This window comes from Heterocephalus glaber, unplaced genomic scaffold (assembly GCF_053883595.1).
Source record: "Heterocephalus glaber isolate CG9 unplaced genomic scaffold, H.glaber_assembly_v1.0 deba00001452, whole genome shotgun sequence".
Taxonomy (NCBI): Eukaryota; Metazoa; Chordata; class Mammalia; order Rodentia; family Bathyergidae; genus Heterocephalus; species Heterocephalus glaber.
The window spans coordinates 15198976-15217086 of NW_028258302.1; the positions used below are offsets into that span (position 1 = coordinate 15198976).

Below are 18111 nucleotides of genomic sequence, written 5' to 3' on the forward strand. Positions count from 1 at the left end.
CAAGCCCATCTGGGCAATTTAGTGATGTAGCAAGATCCTCAAAAAAGGGCTGCAGATGTAGTGCAGTGTGAAGGCCCTGGGTTAAATGCCCAGTGCTGAAAACCAATAAATAAAAGACCTCACTGGGCATGATGGTACATGCCTATACTCCCAGCAGTTGGGAGGCTGAGGCAGAAGGATCACTGGGAGTTCAAGATCAGCCTGAGCTACATAGTGGGTTCAAGGCCACCCTGAACTACATAGCAAGACTCTGTTTAAAAAAAAAAGTCAGCATTGATACCTTACCATTAGCTAAAGTCCACAAACTTACTTGGATCTCATTAATTTTTCATTAATGTCCATTTCTCTCCTAGGATCCCATCCAGGATACTATATCACATTGAGTCCTCATGTCTCCTTATTCTTAGGACCATGACAGTCTTTTCTTTTCTCTTTCTTTCCTGCTTTTTTTCTTCCTTCTTCCTTTCTCTTCCCTCTCTCTCTCTCTCTCTCTCTCTCTCTCTCCCTATTGTTTTTTGAGACAGGGTCTCACTACGTAGCCCAGGCTGGCCTCGAACTCACAGTGATCCTCCTGCCTCAGCCTCCGGAGTGCTGGGATTACAGGCATGCACCACCACAACTGCTACACCATGACAGTTTTTTGTTTTTTGGGTTTTTTTGGTACAGGGGATCGAACTCAGGACCTTGCGCTTCCAAGGCAGGTGCAGTGCCACTGAGCTAAATCCCTGGCCCTACACCATGACAGTTTTAAGGAACACTGGTCAGGGATTTTGCAGAATGTCACACAGTTTGGGTTTGCCTGATGCTTTCCTCTTTACTGGCTGGACTGGAGTTAAGGGAGCCGAGGAAGAATTCCATAGAGGCACAGTGCCCTTCTCATGACAGGCCACACCATAACTTCTGTGTGATGTTAACCTTGATTGCTTGGTGCTGTTGCCAGGCTTTTCCCCTAGAAGTTATCCAGCCACATCCACCCCTCCTCCCTCTCCCCTTTTCCCACCCCACTCACTCTACTCCTTGTCTTCTCCATCCTGCCCTATTCTTCTTCTCCTCCCCTTCCTTCTTCTTCTCTCTCTCCTCCTCTCTTCCCTTCTTTCTTCTCCCCCTCTTCCTGTTTTTCTTCCCCTCCCCTTCTTTCCTTCCCCCCCTTCCTCCTCCTCTTTCTCCCTTTCTGCCTTCTCCCCCTTCTCCTTCTTCTTCTCTTTCTTCTTATTGTACTGGTGATTGAACATTGGACCTTCACACTGAGCTATATTCCCAGCCCTTTTTTTTTTTTTTTTTTTTTGAATTTTAAGACAGGGTCTGAGGGAAAGAGGAGAGCAGAAGGAGACATAAGAAGAATTAAGGTGTGTTATGTATATATACCAACATTCCATGATGAATGTAATTGTTATGTACTGTAAACATGTATTAATAAAAATAAAATGTTAAAAAATCATCCATATGTGAATTATAAATCAAAAATTTAGAAGTAATCTCATTTACTTTCAAATTATAAATAATCTTTAAAAAAATAATCTTTGGAGAGGGAAAAAAAAGTGTCTTACTAAGTTGCTAAACTACCCAGGCTGGGCTCAAACTTGCAGTCTTTCTGCCTTGGCCTGCCCAGAATGCTGGTATTAAAGACATTCCACTATGCATTCTTTTTTTTTTTTTGAGACAGGGTCTTGCTATGTAGTTCAGGGTGGCTTTGAACTCATTGTTATGGCTTGTATCTAGATGTTCCCTCAAAGCCTCATGTGCTCATAGGTGGGGCTTTTTCAGAGGTGGCTGGATCTAGAGTGTGTGACACTGGGATTGAATCATGGTGCAATGCTAAGATCAAGGACACTAGGATTGAGGGTGTAAGTGCTACCCACCCTAAGTAGCCTGGATAAGATATAAGGGATAGAAAGAGCTATGGTTGTCCTTTGTTGTTTTGCTACCTTCTGCCCACCATGAACTATGTTCTCCTCTGCCATGCCTGTCTGCCGTCCCACCCTGCCTTTGGTGCTAGCCAATTACGGACTGAAACCTCTACAAACTGTTGGCTAAATAAACCATTCCTCCTTTAACTTGTGGGTATTTTTTTTAACTTGGGTATTTTTTCTCAGCAACAAGAAAAATAATGAAGGCAATCACTATGTAGCGTAGCCCAAGCTGGACTGGAACTCATGGGGATCCTCCAGCCTCAGCCTCTTGAGTGCTGGGATTGCAGGTGTGTGCCCCTGTGCCTGGCTATGTATTCTTTTTTTTTTTTTTTTTTGGAGCAGCGGCTTGCTATGAAGTCTAGGCTGGTTTTGAATTCATTATGTAGCTGAGGCTGGCCTCTAATTTGTGTGAATCCTTCCGTCTCGGCCTCCTGAGTGCTAGGATTACATGTGTGTGCCACCATACCTGACTCCATTCTGTAGTCTTCTGACACAAATTACACAAGTCTAGCTCACCCTCAGGCTTAAACTGTATCTCTTTGAGGAAGGAGCAGACATAAATCATTTTGAATAATTTCAAGTTTTGTTTCTTTCCCTCCATTATTTATTCAATCAGTTATGTCAATATGGATTCATCCATATTTCTTTTATACTTTAGGTTAAAATTCAGTACTGTTACTTATTTTGTAACTCACACCATCCCAGATTTAATGACTGGGAGCTCTCCCACATAGACTCCTGTCTCGGTGACATGCCCCATTTTTGTTTTTTGAGCATTTCCTTTCTGGCTCTATAAGATGCTCTGGACTTCCCTTGTCATTTTCCCTGCCTAATGCCTAGAATCACTCATTTTTCCAAAGATTTCTGGTTCCGTTTATTGAAGAAAAAATGGTATTTAGGAGTCAGTGTGTGCATGGTTTACTGCCACTGGGAAGTGGACCTGTGTTTTTAAATTGTGAAAGAGGCACAGAGGAGAGTACATGAAGCGTAAGTACAGCTTAAAGAATAATTATAAACTTAACACAACTAAATCTGTTTTTAGCATTAATTATGTTGGTTTTTAAACATCTTCTTCCCGAAACCTCTCCCTGACCTATGACACCAGGATTGGGTGCCTCTCATAAGAGCACCTGTAGCACCTAGTAGTTATCCTGTCCTGATTACATATTAAGCCATGTCTGTGGTAAACATGTCAGAAGATGCAGAAAAGTTTAAACAAGAAACCAAGTCAGCAGTATTCTACCATTCAGGGATTGAATGGAGGGTCTTTGCACTGAGCTACATCTCCAGACATTTATTATTTATTTATTTATTTATTTATTTATGGGGGAGAGGTTTAATTTTGAGACAGGGTCTTACTAAGTTGGTAAATTGCCCAAACTGGGTTTGGATTTGTGAATCTCCCAGAATACTGGGATTACATGTATGTGCCACCATCCCTAGCTCTAGGGGAAAATTATTTTTGCCCCTGGGTTTTTGAGACCGGGTCTCACTATGTAGTTCAGGGTGTCCTTGAAATTACTATGTGGCCCAGGCTAGCCTCAAACTTTAGACGATCCTCCTGCCTCAGCCTCACAAGTGCTGGGATTACAGGTGTGCACCACCATGACTGTCTTTTTTTTTTTTGGTACCAGGGATCGAACTCAGGACCTTGTGCTTTCGAGGCAGGTGGCAGAACCACTGAGCTAAATCCCTGGCCCCATGACTGTCTTATTTTAATTTTATTTTCTTTATTATTACTAGGTGTCTAATTTAATTCAGTTGTCTTTTTTCTTTTTTATATTAACTTTAGTTAATTATTTTATGGTGCAGAACATGGAACTTAGGGGCTCCCACATGTTAAACACATGCTCAATCCTTGAGCTACATCTCCAGCCCATATTAGACGATCATTGTTTTGTTTTTGTGGCACTGGAGACTGAACCCTGGGCCTTGCACTGAGCTATATCCCCAGCCCTTTTTAATTTTTTTAGTCAGGATCTCCCTAATTTGCCCTGGCTGGCCTCTTTTGATGCTCCTTCCTCAACCTCCCAGAGTGGTAGGATTACAAATGGGTACTACCAAGCCTGGCTTGATTGGGTGATCTTTAAGGTGGAATTTGGCCTTGAGGTAGAGAGGAAAGAGAATCAGACAGAAATGGGCTTGGATGGTGGCTATGGCACTTTCTGGCTGTGTGACTTTGCTTATGTTAATATCATTGAGCCTTTGTTTCTTTATCTGGAAAATAGGGATTAGTGAGAATTACGCCTGCCATAGAGTGGGTCTGCTCTTAGCACAGCACAGAGTAAATGCACAGTAAGTAGGGACCTTGAAGAGTAGCCCGACTCTCAAAGGCTACAGGTATGCAAGGGGAGGCTGAACATGGGGGTTTGAAGGTACTAGGTGACAAAAAGCTACAGACTCATTGAGGAGGTTGTCATTGTGTGCTGCATGGAGGACACTGGCCCTCAGAGGTGGTAGACAGGGGATGGAGGTGAAAAGGAAGAAGCAGTCCTTTGGAGCCTCAAGAAGCTTAACTTGCTGAAAAACTTGCTCTTTGGCCAAGTAGATGAAGGGACAAGGAAGTTCTACAGCCTATAAGAAAGATCTTCTCCATGCCCTCAGGGATTGTGGGGACTTGCAGGCCACACAGCCAGACCTGCAGGAAGTAGCACTTTGGCACTGGTTTGAGGCCTATAGCATAACCTGTTTTATTTTATCTTTTTTAAACAAGGTAAACAGGTTGTACAGGGGGTGCGGCTCCTTGTTAGAGCCTAGCACTGTGAGGCCCTAAGTTCAATTTCTGGTATTGAAAAAGAAGAAGAAGCAAACTGGTTTATTCTGCACACAGAGCCAGGACCACACCCCTGTGTGATCTGCCATGTGATTAGGTTATTTGGGCCCAGAGAGACACCAGACTCAGCCAGGTCCACAGGAGAAAAACAAGTGTCTACTCAGCCTGCCCTAGTCCTGAGGCCCTCGGTTCACGCCGACAGTTTCAGATGGGCACACCTAATGTGGGTCCCATTCTGTGACAAGGGTATATGATTCAAGGACTCCATCTAGCTAGGAAAATATTGGGCCACTAGATGTTCACTTTGCTTTTTTTGTGTGTGTGTGTGAGACAGGGTCTCACTATGTAGTTTAAGCTGCCCTTGAACTCATTATAGTATGTAGCCTAGGCTGGCCTCAAACTCATGACCCTCCTGCCTCAGCTGCCCAAGTACTGGGATTACAGGTGTGCAACACCACACACAACTCATTTTTTATTTTAAGTTCTATCTGTAATCTCAGGAATACCCATTTAATCCTTCTCCCATTTCTTACCAAGCACTACTTGTCCTTCAAATGCTATTGATTGATTGGTTGATTCATTCATTCAGTCAGTCAGTCAGTGAATTAACCATTTCTAGAGTGCTGCTGTGCTTCAGGGATTTAGCTCAGTGGTTTGGCCGCCTGCCTCATAAGCACAAGGTCCCGAGTTCAATCCCCAGTACCAAAAAAAAAGCAAGAGAAGCTTGTATTCTAGTTAGGAAACAGAAGGGGTAGCAGCAAGTAAGGGGCAAGTGATCAGTGCCCAGCCAGAGGGGTCCATGCGCTGCGGGGGGGCGGGGGGGTGTGATGGGAGCCCTGCCGTTGTGGAAGTTTCCTTTTCCTCTGAAGTCCCACTGCACCTCGTTTGTGAACAGGTTCCCTGTGAGGCTCTCTTATCTCCCTTGCTGGGCCAGCAATGTTCAAATGGGGTTCACAAACATGGCCCAGAGACCACAAAGAAACTGATCAGGACCCTAAGTGTCAACTGTGCTCTTTCCTATGACCCAGCCCCTAGAGCAGATTCTGACGTACAGATCCGACTTTCCCAACTTCCTCCTCATACTTCACAAAAGCGTGAGCTTACAGCTCAGATTTTTACCCCACAATATTGCTCCACAGTGGGGCAGAGGGTAAAAACATCTAGGGCAGAAGGCAAAGAGCTCTTCTTTTTTTTTTTTTCCTGTGCTAGGGATCAAGCTTAGGGCCCCAGGCATTCTAGGTAAGCACTTTGTTATTGAACTACACCCCAGCCTTATTTTTGTTTATACATTACTATCATTTATCTTTCAGTGATGCTGGGGATAGAACTCAGGGCCTCACAAATGCCAAGCAAGCACCTACCTTGAGTCTCAGCCCTTAACTATTTTTTTTCAGTACTGCAGATTGAATTCAAGACCTTAGCACTGAGCTACATCCATATATATATATATATATATATATATATATACACATAATTTTTTTAAAGCAGTGATAAAGTTTATTTGAAAAAGTAAAAGTGAAGAGTGGGGGAGAAACTGGCTCTGCAGAGCAAGGTTGGGGAGAGTAAAAGAGGAAAAAGCAAGATGAAAGTACCCCTGGAGGGAGCAGGGTGGGCTATCATGAAGAAAGCCATGTAGCCTTATTTTTAATTTTGAGATTGGGTCTCAGTAAGTCACTAAATCGCTCAGGCTGGAATTGAGCTTTTGATCTCCTGTCTCAGCCTCCCAGCGAATGTACACTCTCATTACTTGGCTTGTGTATATTTTTGATATATATATTTTTTTGTTACTGGGGATTTGAGCCCAGCCTAGACAATTTAGCAATGTAGCAAGAACGTGTCTCAAGACAAAAAAAAAAAGAAAAAATATAATATAATATTTTATGTTGCTTTGATTAATTGTATAGGAATATGATAATAACTTTTAGTGATACTTCAATCCCGAGGTAAATTTTATTTTATTTTATTTTTTGGTTTTTAGTTTTTTGAGGCAGGGTCTCCCTTTGTAGTTCAGGCTGGCCCTGAACTCACTATGTAGCCCAGGCTGGCCTCGAACTCACATCTATCCTCCTGCCTCAGCCTCCCGAGTGCTGGGATTACAGGAGTGCACCACCATGCCCAGCTAAATTTTATTTATTTATCTATTTATCTACTATTTATTTATCTAAATTGCCCAGGCTGGCACTCAAGTACCTTTTGTCTAAGTTTCCTGAGTGCTGGTTTTTCAGGTGTACACCACCATGTCCAAATAATTACAAGACTTTTTAAGTTATAATTTTATATATACATTTCTGTTGAAGTATGAACGAGGTGATCCATAACAGACTTTCAAGCATGAAATATATTACAGTAGTTTAACATTCTCTGAGAGGAAGCAAAATGTAACGATACATTCAGTAAGAAAAGTAATGATCCAGCATTTCTCTCTATGAAAGTAGATCTTGTTCTGATATTTTCTTTAAATAAATGATAGTGGGTATCAAATCACAAAGGTACTTAGAATCAGTTGAGTGAGGGAGCAGTTTTATTTTAAATATTAATATTTACTATATGCTAAGTATATACTTGGCAATGATTTACTTTCTGGGAGTGGGGTGCTGAGGATCAAACCCAAACATACTAGGCAAGTGTTTTACCGCTGAGCTGCATCCCCAACCCCTAAGATAAATTTTTTGTTTTTGTTTTTGTTTTTTTGGTACTGGGGCTTGAACCCAGGGCCTTTACACTAAGCTGTCAGACTGAGATTGAATTTGTGATCCTCCTGCTTCAGCCTCCCAGAGTGCTAAGATTACAGGTGTGTGCCACCACATCTGGCCCTAATAAACGTTCTAACTGTCAATTTAAAAATGTGCCAGATAGCCTGCAGGTATCCCTGCAAATCCATTCTCTGTCCTCTACCTGCCTATCCCTTGTGGCTGACTTGGTGGAAGACATAACTGCACCGTGCCCCTGGCTTCCAGCCCTGTGAGGTCTACTTAGGCTTGCATTGTCAGTGAACAGGAAGTTAGTGCCTCTCTCTCTCTTTTTGTTTTATTTTGCTTTTTGAGACAGGGTTGTGCTATGTGGTTCAGGCTGGCCTCGAGCTCAGGGCAATCCTCTTGCCTCAGCCTTTGAAGTGCTGGGACTATAGGTGTGCGCCACCATGCCTGGCTAGTGCCTTTTTAAAGCAGAGGACTTGTCCCTTCAGGCCTAGGATGGGAACAGCCTGACTACAGCCACCCTCACCTTCCTCCGTGATCCCTTGTGATTTCCTACATCCTGACCACACATCCAAATTAGTCCCTTTGTATACAAATTGTATTAATTTAAATGAGCCATGTGTTTATTCTTGGAAGCTTCACAGACATAGAGGGGAGTGAGGTTCAGAGTTTAAAAAAACTTCTTCAGGGCCACAAGAACAACAAGTCTGAAGACTACTCATCCAGACTAGGTTCATTTATTCATTCAATAAACATTGGCTGCATCGTGCTCAGTGTTCAGTTAAGGATGAACTACATAGGGTCCTTTTTTCAAATGATGACAATCATTGTAGGAGAGACAGATACACAGCTAAACAAGGGGCAATATAATAGAGCCAAATATGAGCTTTTTTTTTTTTTCCAGTACTGGAGATTGAACCCAGGGCCTTGAGCATGCTAGGCAAACTCTCTACCAATGAGCTGCACCCTCCGTCCCTTTTTAAATTTAACTTTGAGAGCTGGGTACAGTGACACATGCCTGTAATCCCAGCGCTTGAAAGACTGAAGTAGCATCTAAAGTTTGAGTCCCATCAGGGCAACTTAGCAAGACCCTGTTTTTGTTTTGTTTTGTTTTGTTTGTGGTACCGGGGATCAAACTCCGGTCCTTGTGCTTTCAAGGCAGGTGGTGGAACCACTGAGCTAAATCTCTGGCCCCAAGATCCTGTTTTAAATATATATATATTTGATATATATGATCGTTTCTCAGCCTTTTGGCTAAGATCACGTGATATCTATCTATCTATCTATCTATCTATCTATCTATCTATCTATCTGTCTATCTCCACTGTATTCTCTCTTGCACAGATGTCCTCCCCTCATGCTGAAAGGTGCACTTCTTTTCCTACTTTTCCATGGCCCAAAGTTGCTCTGTAGAGTCTATTTCTTTTCCTACCTTTCATAAAACTTTGCTATCATTACATCAAGTAAGCAAACAAACAAACTAGGGCTGGGCCCAGCATGTGGTGCATGCTTCTGATCCCAGCACACTGGGAGGCAAAAGATTTGGACAAGTACAAATACTGTACATGGGGTGTAGTGGTACTTGCCTGTAATTCTAGCACTCCGGAGGCTGAGGCAGGAAGATTACTGTGAGTTCCAGGCCAGCCTGTGCTACAAAGTGAATTCAAAGCCAGCCTGAATTACATGGAGAGAGCTTGTCTCAAACAAACAAACAAACAAACAAACAAACAAACACATGGAACAAAGGAAAGAAAGATTAAGAAAGACAGACCAAAAGAAAGAAAGAGGGCTGGGGATTTAGCTCATTGGTTTCGCCGCCTGCTGCTCACGTGCGAGGACCCGAGTTTGATCCCCGGTACCAAAAAAAAAAGAAAGAAAGAAAAGAGGCCATGGTGGTGCATGCCTAGAGTCAAGGACAGCCTAGGGTGCACATTGAGTTCAAGGCTAGACTGAACTACATAATGAGACCCTATCTCCAAAAAAAAGGACTAAGTTGCCCAGGTTGGGTTTGAACTTGCAATCCTCCTGCCTCACTCAGCCTCCCAGAGTGTTGGGATTACAGGTGTGCACTACCATACCCAGCTAATTTCCAGCTCTTTTAGTGAAAGGATTCAATGAAAGGATTAGAGACGTGCCTTTCTGAGTCAAGACCAACTTGCCCCAAAACGTTCCTTTTTTTCTTTTTCCAGTACTGGTGATTGAACCCAGGATCTTTGCACTGAGCTACCAGCCTTATTTATTTATTTAATTTTGATACAGGGTCTCCCTGAGTCACTAAATTGCCCAGGTGGGCTGGGCTTGAACTTGCAATCTTTCTGACAGCCTCCAGTGAAAAGGTTACAAACATTGAAGTTTATTTTATTTTACTATTTTATTGTGGTGCCAAAGATCAAACCAAGGGCCTCATGCATGCTAGGCAAGCACTCCCAGCCTGTAGTATATTTTAACTTATTGTCTTTAACAAGATGATGCTCTTAACTCACACAACAAACAGCAATACAGCTGGCCATGGTGGTGCACACCTATAATCCCAGCACTTGGGTGGCTGAGGCAGGATGACTGCTATGAGTTCTAGGCCAGCCTAGGCTGCATAGTGAGTTCAAGGCCAGGCTGAACTACATAGCGAGACCTTGTCTCACAAAATAAAAATTGAAAAAAAAAAGAAAAAAAGAAACAGCAATACAATTTTTTTAGAAGTATTAAACTCCTAGCACACTACAGATATGCAATCTGTTGGTGGGGCCAGTCTCAGAGATATGAGTTGTCTTTCCAGCCTGTCTATTGCCTCTGTGAGTCTATAGCATCAGGTGGTCTTTAGCTCAAGTCTACATTCGAGGACCTTGGTGCATGCAAGTAAAAATAATGATGCTAGAGATACATGGCACTGCTGGGTGACCCAAGGGCTTCATGTGCATTGGCTGACACCTTCATCCCGGCACCATGAGCTTGGCACCATTGCCTGCCTCCCTCCCCATCCTGTTGTGGAAGAGAGACTGCTCCACTAGAAGACTTATAGTAAGTGATGCTGGGATTTGCACCTGGACACTGTGGCTGAAACCTATAGATGATCCTGCTGCCTCCCTGGGGCTAGGCCTTAGCCACAGGCTGTTTTAGATGGTTTCTCTCCAGGATTATTTCCCAGTAAAATCATACCTTGATATTCAACTGCTTTGAAACTCATCAAATCTGTTTGTGTATTTTATTTTATTTTGTTTAGTTAGACAGGGTCTTGCTATGTATTCCAGGCTGAGTTCAAACTCACTGTGTAGCCTAGACTGTCTTTGACCTTGTGGCAATCCTCCTGCCTCAGCCTCCTGAGTGTTGAAGATACTGGTATGTGCCACTATGGTTGGCTGAAACTTGGCACTAGTTTTTGTTTTTTCAGAGTCTTGCTCTGTAATTCCGGCTGACCTTGAACTCACTACGTAGCCCAGGCTGGCCTTAAATTTGCAGCAATTCTTCTGCCTCAGCCTCCCAAATGCTGAGATTACAGGCCTATGGTATCAGGCCTGGCCGGCACATTTTGACACAAAAATTTTGTCGTAGTGCTCTTTTGTTTGGTATGTGACGTGCAAACTAGAACTTGTCAGTGCCAATTCCCTCGTGACTTGATCCCCTTTCCAACCCAAATAATTTGTTAGATACTCTTATTTGATACTTGTTGAACCTCCTGGAACCAATTAATGACAAATACCAAGGCACTACTGTATTGTCATGTTTTTATAGCCTTCTTCAGGCCTTGTAGGAGCTCAGAGACATTTCCTGGTCCTCTTGGGATCTGCTACCTCTCAGGCTGGCACCCGAGGACTCATTCAGGACTAGGGAGAGGGAGACTCAGAGAGGGGAAATCAAACTACATCAGTGAAAGTTGCTCTCCAGACTGGAAAGGTGCAGGTGTTGTGATTCTGGCCCCAGGGCACCTGTGGAAAGTCCCTCCTTCCCCTAGTGCCATTCCTTTCCCTCTTTTCTTTATTCTACAGGGAACCTTTGGTGTTTTGAAAAAACCCACTGGACTCCAAGTTAGGAGCCTGATTTATGTCCTGCATCTGTTTCCTAATAGCTGTGTGATGTTGGGGGAAATGTCTTCATATGCCTGAGCCTTGGTTTTTTTTATCTGTAAAAAGGGAATAAGAATATTTGCTATGACATATTGAGTCCTCGCTATGCAGTAGGACTTGGATCATTGATAGATCTGGACAAATGGTTGTGAATTATCAAGGGCTGAACAATTGTGAGGCATTATTGTCATTCTGATCCTTGACTGAAATGCTGTTCCTCTCTTTGATTTGAGACAGAGTCTCGCTATGTAGTTCAGGCTGGCCTTGAATTCACTATGGAGCCCAGGCTGGTCTCGAACTTAACTCCTGGGGATCCTCCTGCTTCAGCCTCCCAAGTGCTGGGATTAAAGATGTGAGCCATCACTCCTGGTATGCCCTTCTTTTTCGTTACTTCCATTATAGCTGATGTTCTCCTCTCATCTGCTCCCAGATGAAAGAAGTGCCCTAGCTTTCTCTGAAGGTTTTTCTGGCCCTTTATCATCTCTCAGGGGGCTGGAGCTATGCCTAGAAAATGTGAGGTACAGAGAGCTCAGTTCAGTGTTTTCATGCTCATTTACCATCATATCCTTGTGTAATATCCTTTATGTGGAAGGATAAACACACGTAGGGAAAACTGCATGAAGCATGAGTACTAGATGAGTTGTCACACAACATCTGCCTCTATGGAACCTTTGTACTCTCACCTAGTGAAGAAATAGAGCAGCACTGGCACTCAGAAGCCCTGGATGTGCTTTGTGCCCTCTCCTAAACAGTATCATCTTTCACTTCATGTCTTATATCTGTATTGCTGGAGCCAAGCCAAAACCTTGTTGAGAGGCCCAGAAAATATTTGTTACACTGAACTGATCCTCTCTGAGATCATTTTGTGACCTTGACTTTGACTTTCTTGGTCTTAATTTAGTCTTTTGCAAAATATCACAGCATTTCAGTGATTTCAAAAATTCTTACCTGGAAGCCAGGTATGGTGGCACAAGGTGGAGTCCAGCTTAGGCAATTTAGCAATTTAGTGAAATCTTGTTTTAAGAAAGAAAAGAGGGGCCGGGGATTTAGCTCAGTGGTGCCACCGCCTGCAGAGCAAGCGCCCAAGTTCAATCTCCAGTACCAAAAAGAAAGGGCTCTGGGTTCAATCCCTAGTACCACCACCAAAAACCAAAATTCTTACCCCAGGCTGGGGGTATGGCTCAGTGGTAGAGCACTTGCCTACCATGTACAAACCTTGGGTTTGATCCCCAGCACTGAAAACAAAACAAAACAAAAAAACTCCTCAGCCCTAGTTATACATTAGAGCTTTTGAAAAAACACCCATAACTCAGTGGAGCACTATCCTGGAACAATTGAATTTAAATCTTTGAAGCAGGATCCCAGGTTTTCTTTTCTATCTTTTTTTTTTTTTTTTTTTTTTTAAACCTGGGGATTGAACTCAGGGGCTTTGTGCTGAACTACACATACAACTATTTTGATTTTAAAAAAATTTTTTTATTTTGAGACATGGGCTCCTCCACACATCTCCTGAGGCCCTTCTCACAAGGTGCCCCAGCTGAGGAGGCCCCTCCCTCCCTGCTGCCTCAGCCCATATTCCAGTCAGACAATAGGAAGGACTCCCTGAAGGGAAGGGATGGGAGGCTAGAGAGGGTGAAAGGGAACATTTCTGTCCCAAGATGAGGGACCACATGCAGTGACTTCTCTACATCCTGGATAGAAAGAGTAGAGTCTTCTCCAACCCCGACAGGGCAGGAAGGACAGAGGTTTACAACAGCAGGAGGCACTTGCTGCCAGCACCCAGCTATATCCCCAGCCCTCCTTTATTTTTGAGACACAGTCTTGCTAAGTCACTAACACTGCACAGGCTAGGCTCAAACTTGTGATCCTCCCACTTTAGCCTCCAAGAGCACTGGGATTACAGTTATATGACACCATCACCATAGGTTTAACTCTCAGTTCCACTACTGTGGTGGGTTGAATTGCACACCCTCACCACCACCAAAAAAATTGAAGTCCTAGCCCTCAGTGCCTGTGAAGGTGGCCTTATTTGAATAGGGTCTTTGAAGATGATCAGGTTATGATGAAATCGTTAAGGTATACCCCTAATCCAACCCAGCTGGTGTCCTTATAAAGAGGCAAATTAGGATCCTGACTCACAGAGAACTCCAGGTGAAAATTGGGGTTATTCTGACACAATCAAGGAATGCCAAACATTGCCAGCCATGCACCAGAAGGTAGGGGAAAGGCCTGGAACAGATTCTTCCTCACAGCCTTCAGCTGAAATCAACCTTGCCAATTCTTTGATCTTGGACCTCTAGCCTTTAGAACTATGAAACAATATATTTCTGCCATCCAGTTTGTGGTATTTCATTTCAGCACACCCAGCAAACTAATACACTACTTACAGGGTAGCTAAGTCTCTGCTTATTTGCTCCTCTGTAAAATGCAAAGTGTAAAGTAATGTGCTAGGGTGCATTCTAAGTACTTTACATAGAATATATTATCGCTCTGATAGAGGTACTACTGTGGTATTATCTCCACTGTACAGATAAGAAAGCTGTGAAACAGGACCACCCCTTTGGGACCCCCTCCTGGAAATCCAGGAGCTATTCTTTTTTCCGATAAATCTTTCCTAACCTCCTTTTTTGGTTGGAGACTTCATCAAGGTTTGTGGAACCATGAACCTGGAACATACAGCAAAAGTATCAAACTCAAAAGTTTTAACTAAATTTTCTTCATCTTCTTCAGTCTTTCTTACAAACTTTGTGAAATGAAGTCAAACATCCAAAATATAAATCTGATTGGCTAAGACAGGCAAAATGCATGTTAATAGTTTTTTTGAAACCTTAGAAAGAAAGAAAAAGAAAGCAAGCAAGCTGTGAAACAGAGAGGCTAAGTAATGTGCTAAAGGTCACACGGTACATGAAGAATGTACGTAATATGTCCTTCACAGAATTATTGGTATGCCCTCATGAGTCAACAAATGTGGATGTGAAAGCGCTTTGTAAACAATAGTATTTCACTCGTGTCAGAATCTCCGTAGATTCCGGATTTTTTTTTTTGGTGCCATTTTTGACTCTACTTTCTCTTCTACGCGAGGCTTCTCCTGGGCGACAGGGGCCGCTGTGCTCCGCGGGCGCCGACAGGTCCCTCTAGCCTGCTGCGCCGGCTGCTCGCTGGTGCCTATAAGTGGCAGTGCTGGGCTCAGGGAGGCATCAGTCCGCTGCCGCACAGGTTAGAACTGGTAGGGGAGCTGGAGCAGGTCGTGAAGGAGCTTCAGCTGGGCCGGGCAGAGCGCGGCGCCTCGCTGGGGTCGCCAGGAGGGGCTTGTTGCTGCCGGCTTGCCGCGAGCCGCCCCCAGCCCGCGCCGAAGCAACTTCCCGCCAGGCCGTCTTCCTCTGCCTTCCGCCTCCCTCCACCCTCCATTTCCCCGGATTCTCAGCCCGGCGCACCTGGACTCTGGCCCTCCTCTGGGTGTGGAAGCTCCTGGCCGCTTTCCCGCTTCACTCCTTCCTTGCACGCTAGGCTTCCAGCCCCTTCCCTCCTTTCCTGGAGCGGGTCTCGCCCTCTTCGTTCCACTTCCTTTAGCGCAGGCTCCCTACCTCTTCCTTTCGCCGAATCCCAGCGCCTCGGTCACTTTCCTCAGTCAAAGTTCCCATTCTTTCCTCTTCCTTTTCCTTGCCTTGGGTCCAGCCTATCCTGTCCCTTCCTCTGTCGCTAGGTTCAGTTGCTCCTATTCCTCTCTCCCAGGTCTGAAGTTCCAGACCCTTTGGTCTTCCGTGGTCTGTTCTGTGTCCTTTCCCACTTCCCTAGTTTGCAGTTTTAAGATTGTGACCCCAGCTTCCCTCCACCCCCAGGGGACTACTTGCAGGAAAGTACCACTCTAAAACATGGACTTTTCCTAGAGACTGTTTCAGTCTCTTCTCCCACCTACTGACCCCTGCTACCTATGTCTCAGATCTTGCTGGGCTGAGGGAGCAGAATGATACTTAGGTTGTCTGGCATCTGGGGGCTGGCCCTGCCTCGGATCTTCCCCTCCTTGCTGGTGATGGTCGCCTTGGTGGGCCTGTTACCTGTCCTCAGCCCTACTGCCAGCACCATCCCGGGCTCAGAGCCACCTCGGGAACGCTCGATTGGGGATGTCACCACTGCCCCACCGGAGACACCACACCACCCAGTGAGCTATCCTGTGAACCATTCTGTCGAACATGGCCCAAAGCATCGAAAGGCCTTCCCAGTCCTGGGCATCGACTACACACACGTGCGCACACCCTTTGAGATCTCTCTCTGGATCCTGCTGGCCTGCCTCATGAAGATAGGTAAGTGCGATTTGCTTGATGGTGCTGTCCTGCCACCAGACTGGTGAGCTTCCTGCCCCATCTCTTAATATTTGAGGCTGCCCAAGATTAAGGGGCTGAACTACTCCTGTAACATAGACAGCTTCCACTCTGCCATCTTGGTCTTTCTCGAACTCCAGCTCTGTGTCCTCTGAGGTCTGAGGCCTCCCAAGATTGAAGCTACCGTTACGGATGGGAGAGAGAGCAGGATTCGATGGGATGCGTCTGAAACTATGTACCTACAGCAAGGCTTCCAGGCCTGGCAGGTCTTGTCTGGCTGGGCCAGACCCAGTGAGGAACCAGGCACCCAGGTGTGTGTAAGACTGGAGTATCTTCTAGCAAGTGTCACCTTTTACTCTGTCAATAGCAACCAGTGCAGTTTACTACTTGATTCACGAGAGGGTGTTCCAGGTTGTATTCCTACTTGGTCTGTCTGAGGAGTTTGGGTATTGCAGGGATCTGGTTGCAGGAGACTTACAAGTGTGCTGGAAACTAAGGGACTCCATAGTCTCACCCTCTTTCATTCCCACAATGTTATCTGCCAGTTCTGTCTGCCCAGACTGGTTAGAAGCCCCTGAGTCAGTATCCGGCCCAGGAATGTCATCTTTTGTACAGTTTATGGGAATTTTTGAAGGTTGTCTTGAAGGTGGTGGTAGAGTGGAGGAGGATGAAGCTAGGTCTGACCCAAGGTTGGCACCCAGCTGTGTCTCAGTGTGCCGTCTGGACTGACCATGACATTGACTGCTCATTCAAGTAGGAGAGGTACAGAGTTTTTCTTTTTCTTTTTTTTTGGGGGGGGGGGCACTGGGTGGTTTTTCTGAAGAGACTTTGAAATATTCTTTTGGGGAGAAGGAAATAAAAAAGTTGTTCCCTTGGGGCCGAGGATTTAGCTCAGTGGTTTAGCCGCCTGCTGCACAAGGGCAAGGACCCGAGTTCAATCCCCGGTACCAAAAAAAAAAAAAAAAAGTTGTTCCCTCCCAGAGGGTTGGGCTCCTTGCCCAGCCTGACCACCCTGTTCTGCTGGGTGATAGTTGGAGCTCACCTGAGCCTGCATAGCCCAGAAGCCCCTGGCAGTGGTGTCCAAAGGGGGGTTTGCAAGCTGCCTTTGCTGTTTTGGCCTGTCCCTAGATAGCTGTAGAAGGCTCAAGGTCCTGGGACTCTAGTCCCCTCTTTGCCTGGAGATTTGGGTTTGGGGAGTTTGAGACTGTTGGCAGGAAGCCTTGCAGCTTTCCCAAGGACATGCAGGAGCTGAGTGCCGATGCCAGATTAGTGTGGGGCAGGCTGTGGGACATGCTGCAGGAATGAAGTGGTGCCTCTGTTTTGACAGACCCAGGAGTTGGCTCTCTGGCGCAAGGCTTTGGTGCTGAGCGGGTCACAGTGGTGGGGCCTGGTCATGGAAGCTGGGTCATCAACACCTATACCTGATGGTAGCCAGTTTACTGGAAAAAAAAAAAAATCAAGGACTGGGAAAGAGGAACAGTGTGGCCTGATTCTGACATAAATATATGACCTTGAACAGCTGGGCCCCTTTCTGCAGATCTCCCTCTCGTGAAATGGCAAGAATCTTAACTGCTATTTGACTGTATCAGTTGAGTCATGAAACCTTATGTCTCAATTTGTTGTGAGAATCTGAAGTGACCATGATATGTCATTTGCCTGTATGAAATCACAAAGAGACCTCAGAAGTGTTGTGTATAAATTGTCTTCTCCCTCCAGCCCCCCCAACCTCCCAGCTGTACCTGGCCTTGTACTAGGGGTTGGGTGCCGGTACACACAGAGTTTCAGTGCCTGCTGGAAGGATGAAGGCATGACCGCAGAGACCCCACTCTGTAGTCTGAAGTTTCTCTAGGCAGGCCTGAGGTCTCTTGTCCTAATGGGAGCAGGCTGGGCCTGGCCTGCTTTGTCACCATCAGAGTGCTGGGTCTTGAACCCCAGGCAGCTGGAGACCAGAGATGGTCCAGTGGCAAAGTATCAGTCTAGAAATCAGGAAACCTGGCTTCTCATCCCTCCTCCTCTGATCTTGGGCAGTCAGGCCTCCCTGCCCTGCAGTTGATCTTTGTGGCCCTTTGCAGGTCTGACATTTCTGGTGTTCCACTGACTCTGGAAACCCAGGCAAATCACTCAGCCTTGGGCCTCAGTGTTTCCACTGTAAAGTAAAGAGGCTGGGTAAGAAGACCTTTGCAGTTCCAAAAAGCCTGTGTCTCTGTATTGGAAAGGCATTTTTTATAATTGCTGGGGTTTTTGGTTGTTGTTTTGTTTTATTTTGTTTTGACTAGGGTTTGAACCTAGGGCCTTTGTACTGAACCCCTAGCCCTTTATTTTTTTTGGCGGGGGGGCTGAGGATCAAACTCAGGA

General features: G+C 45.2%; 1 protein-coding gene across 2 annotated transcripts in view; it reads left to right on the top strand.

Moving 5' to 3' along the window:
- The first annotated feature begins 14600 nt into the window (after positions 1–14600).
- The window catches only part of Slc9a1 (solute carrier family 9 member A1), a 54646-nt gene continuing 51135 nt past the window's right edge, over positions 14601–18111 (top strand). Inside the window, exon 1 of one of the 2 annotated variants that reach the window (XM_004850692.4) lies at positions 14601–15738. In XM_004850692.4, coding sequence (XP_004850749.2) covers positions 15402–15738 — 337 coding nt within the window. In that variant the 5' untranslated portion in view covers positions 14601–15401. The remainder of the gene's footprint in view (positions 15739–18111) is intronic. The other variant, XM_004850693.4, reaches the window with a different exon arrangement.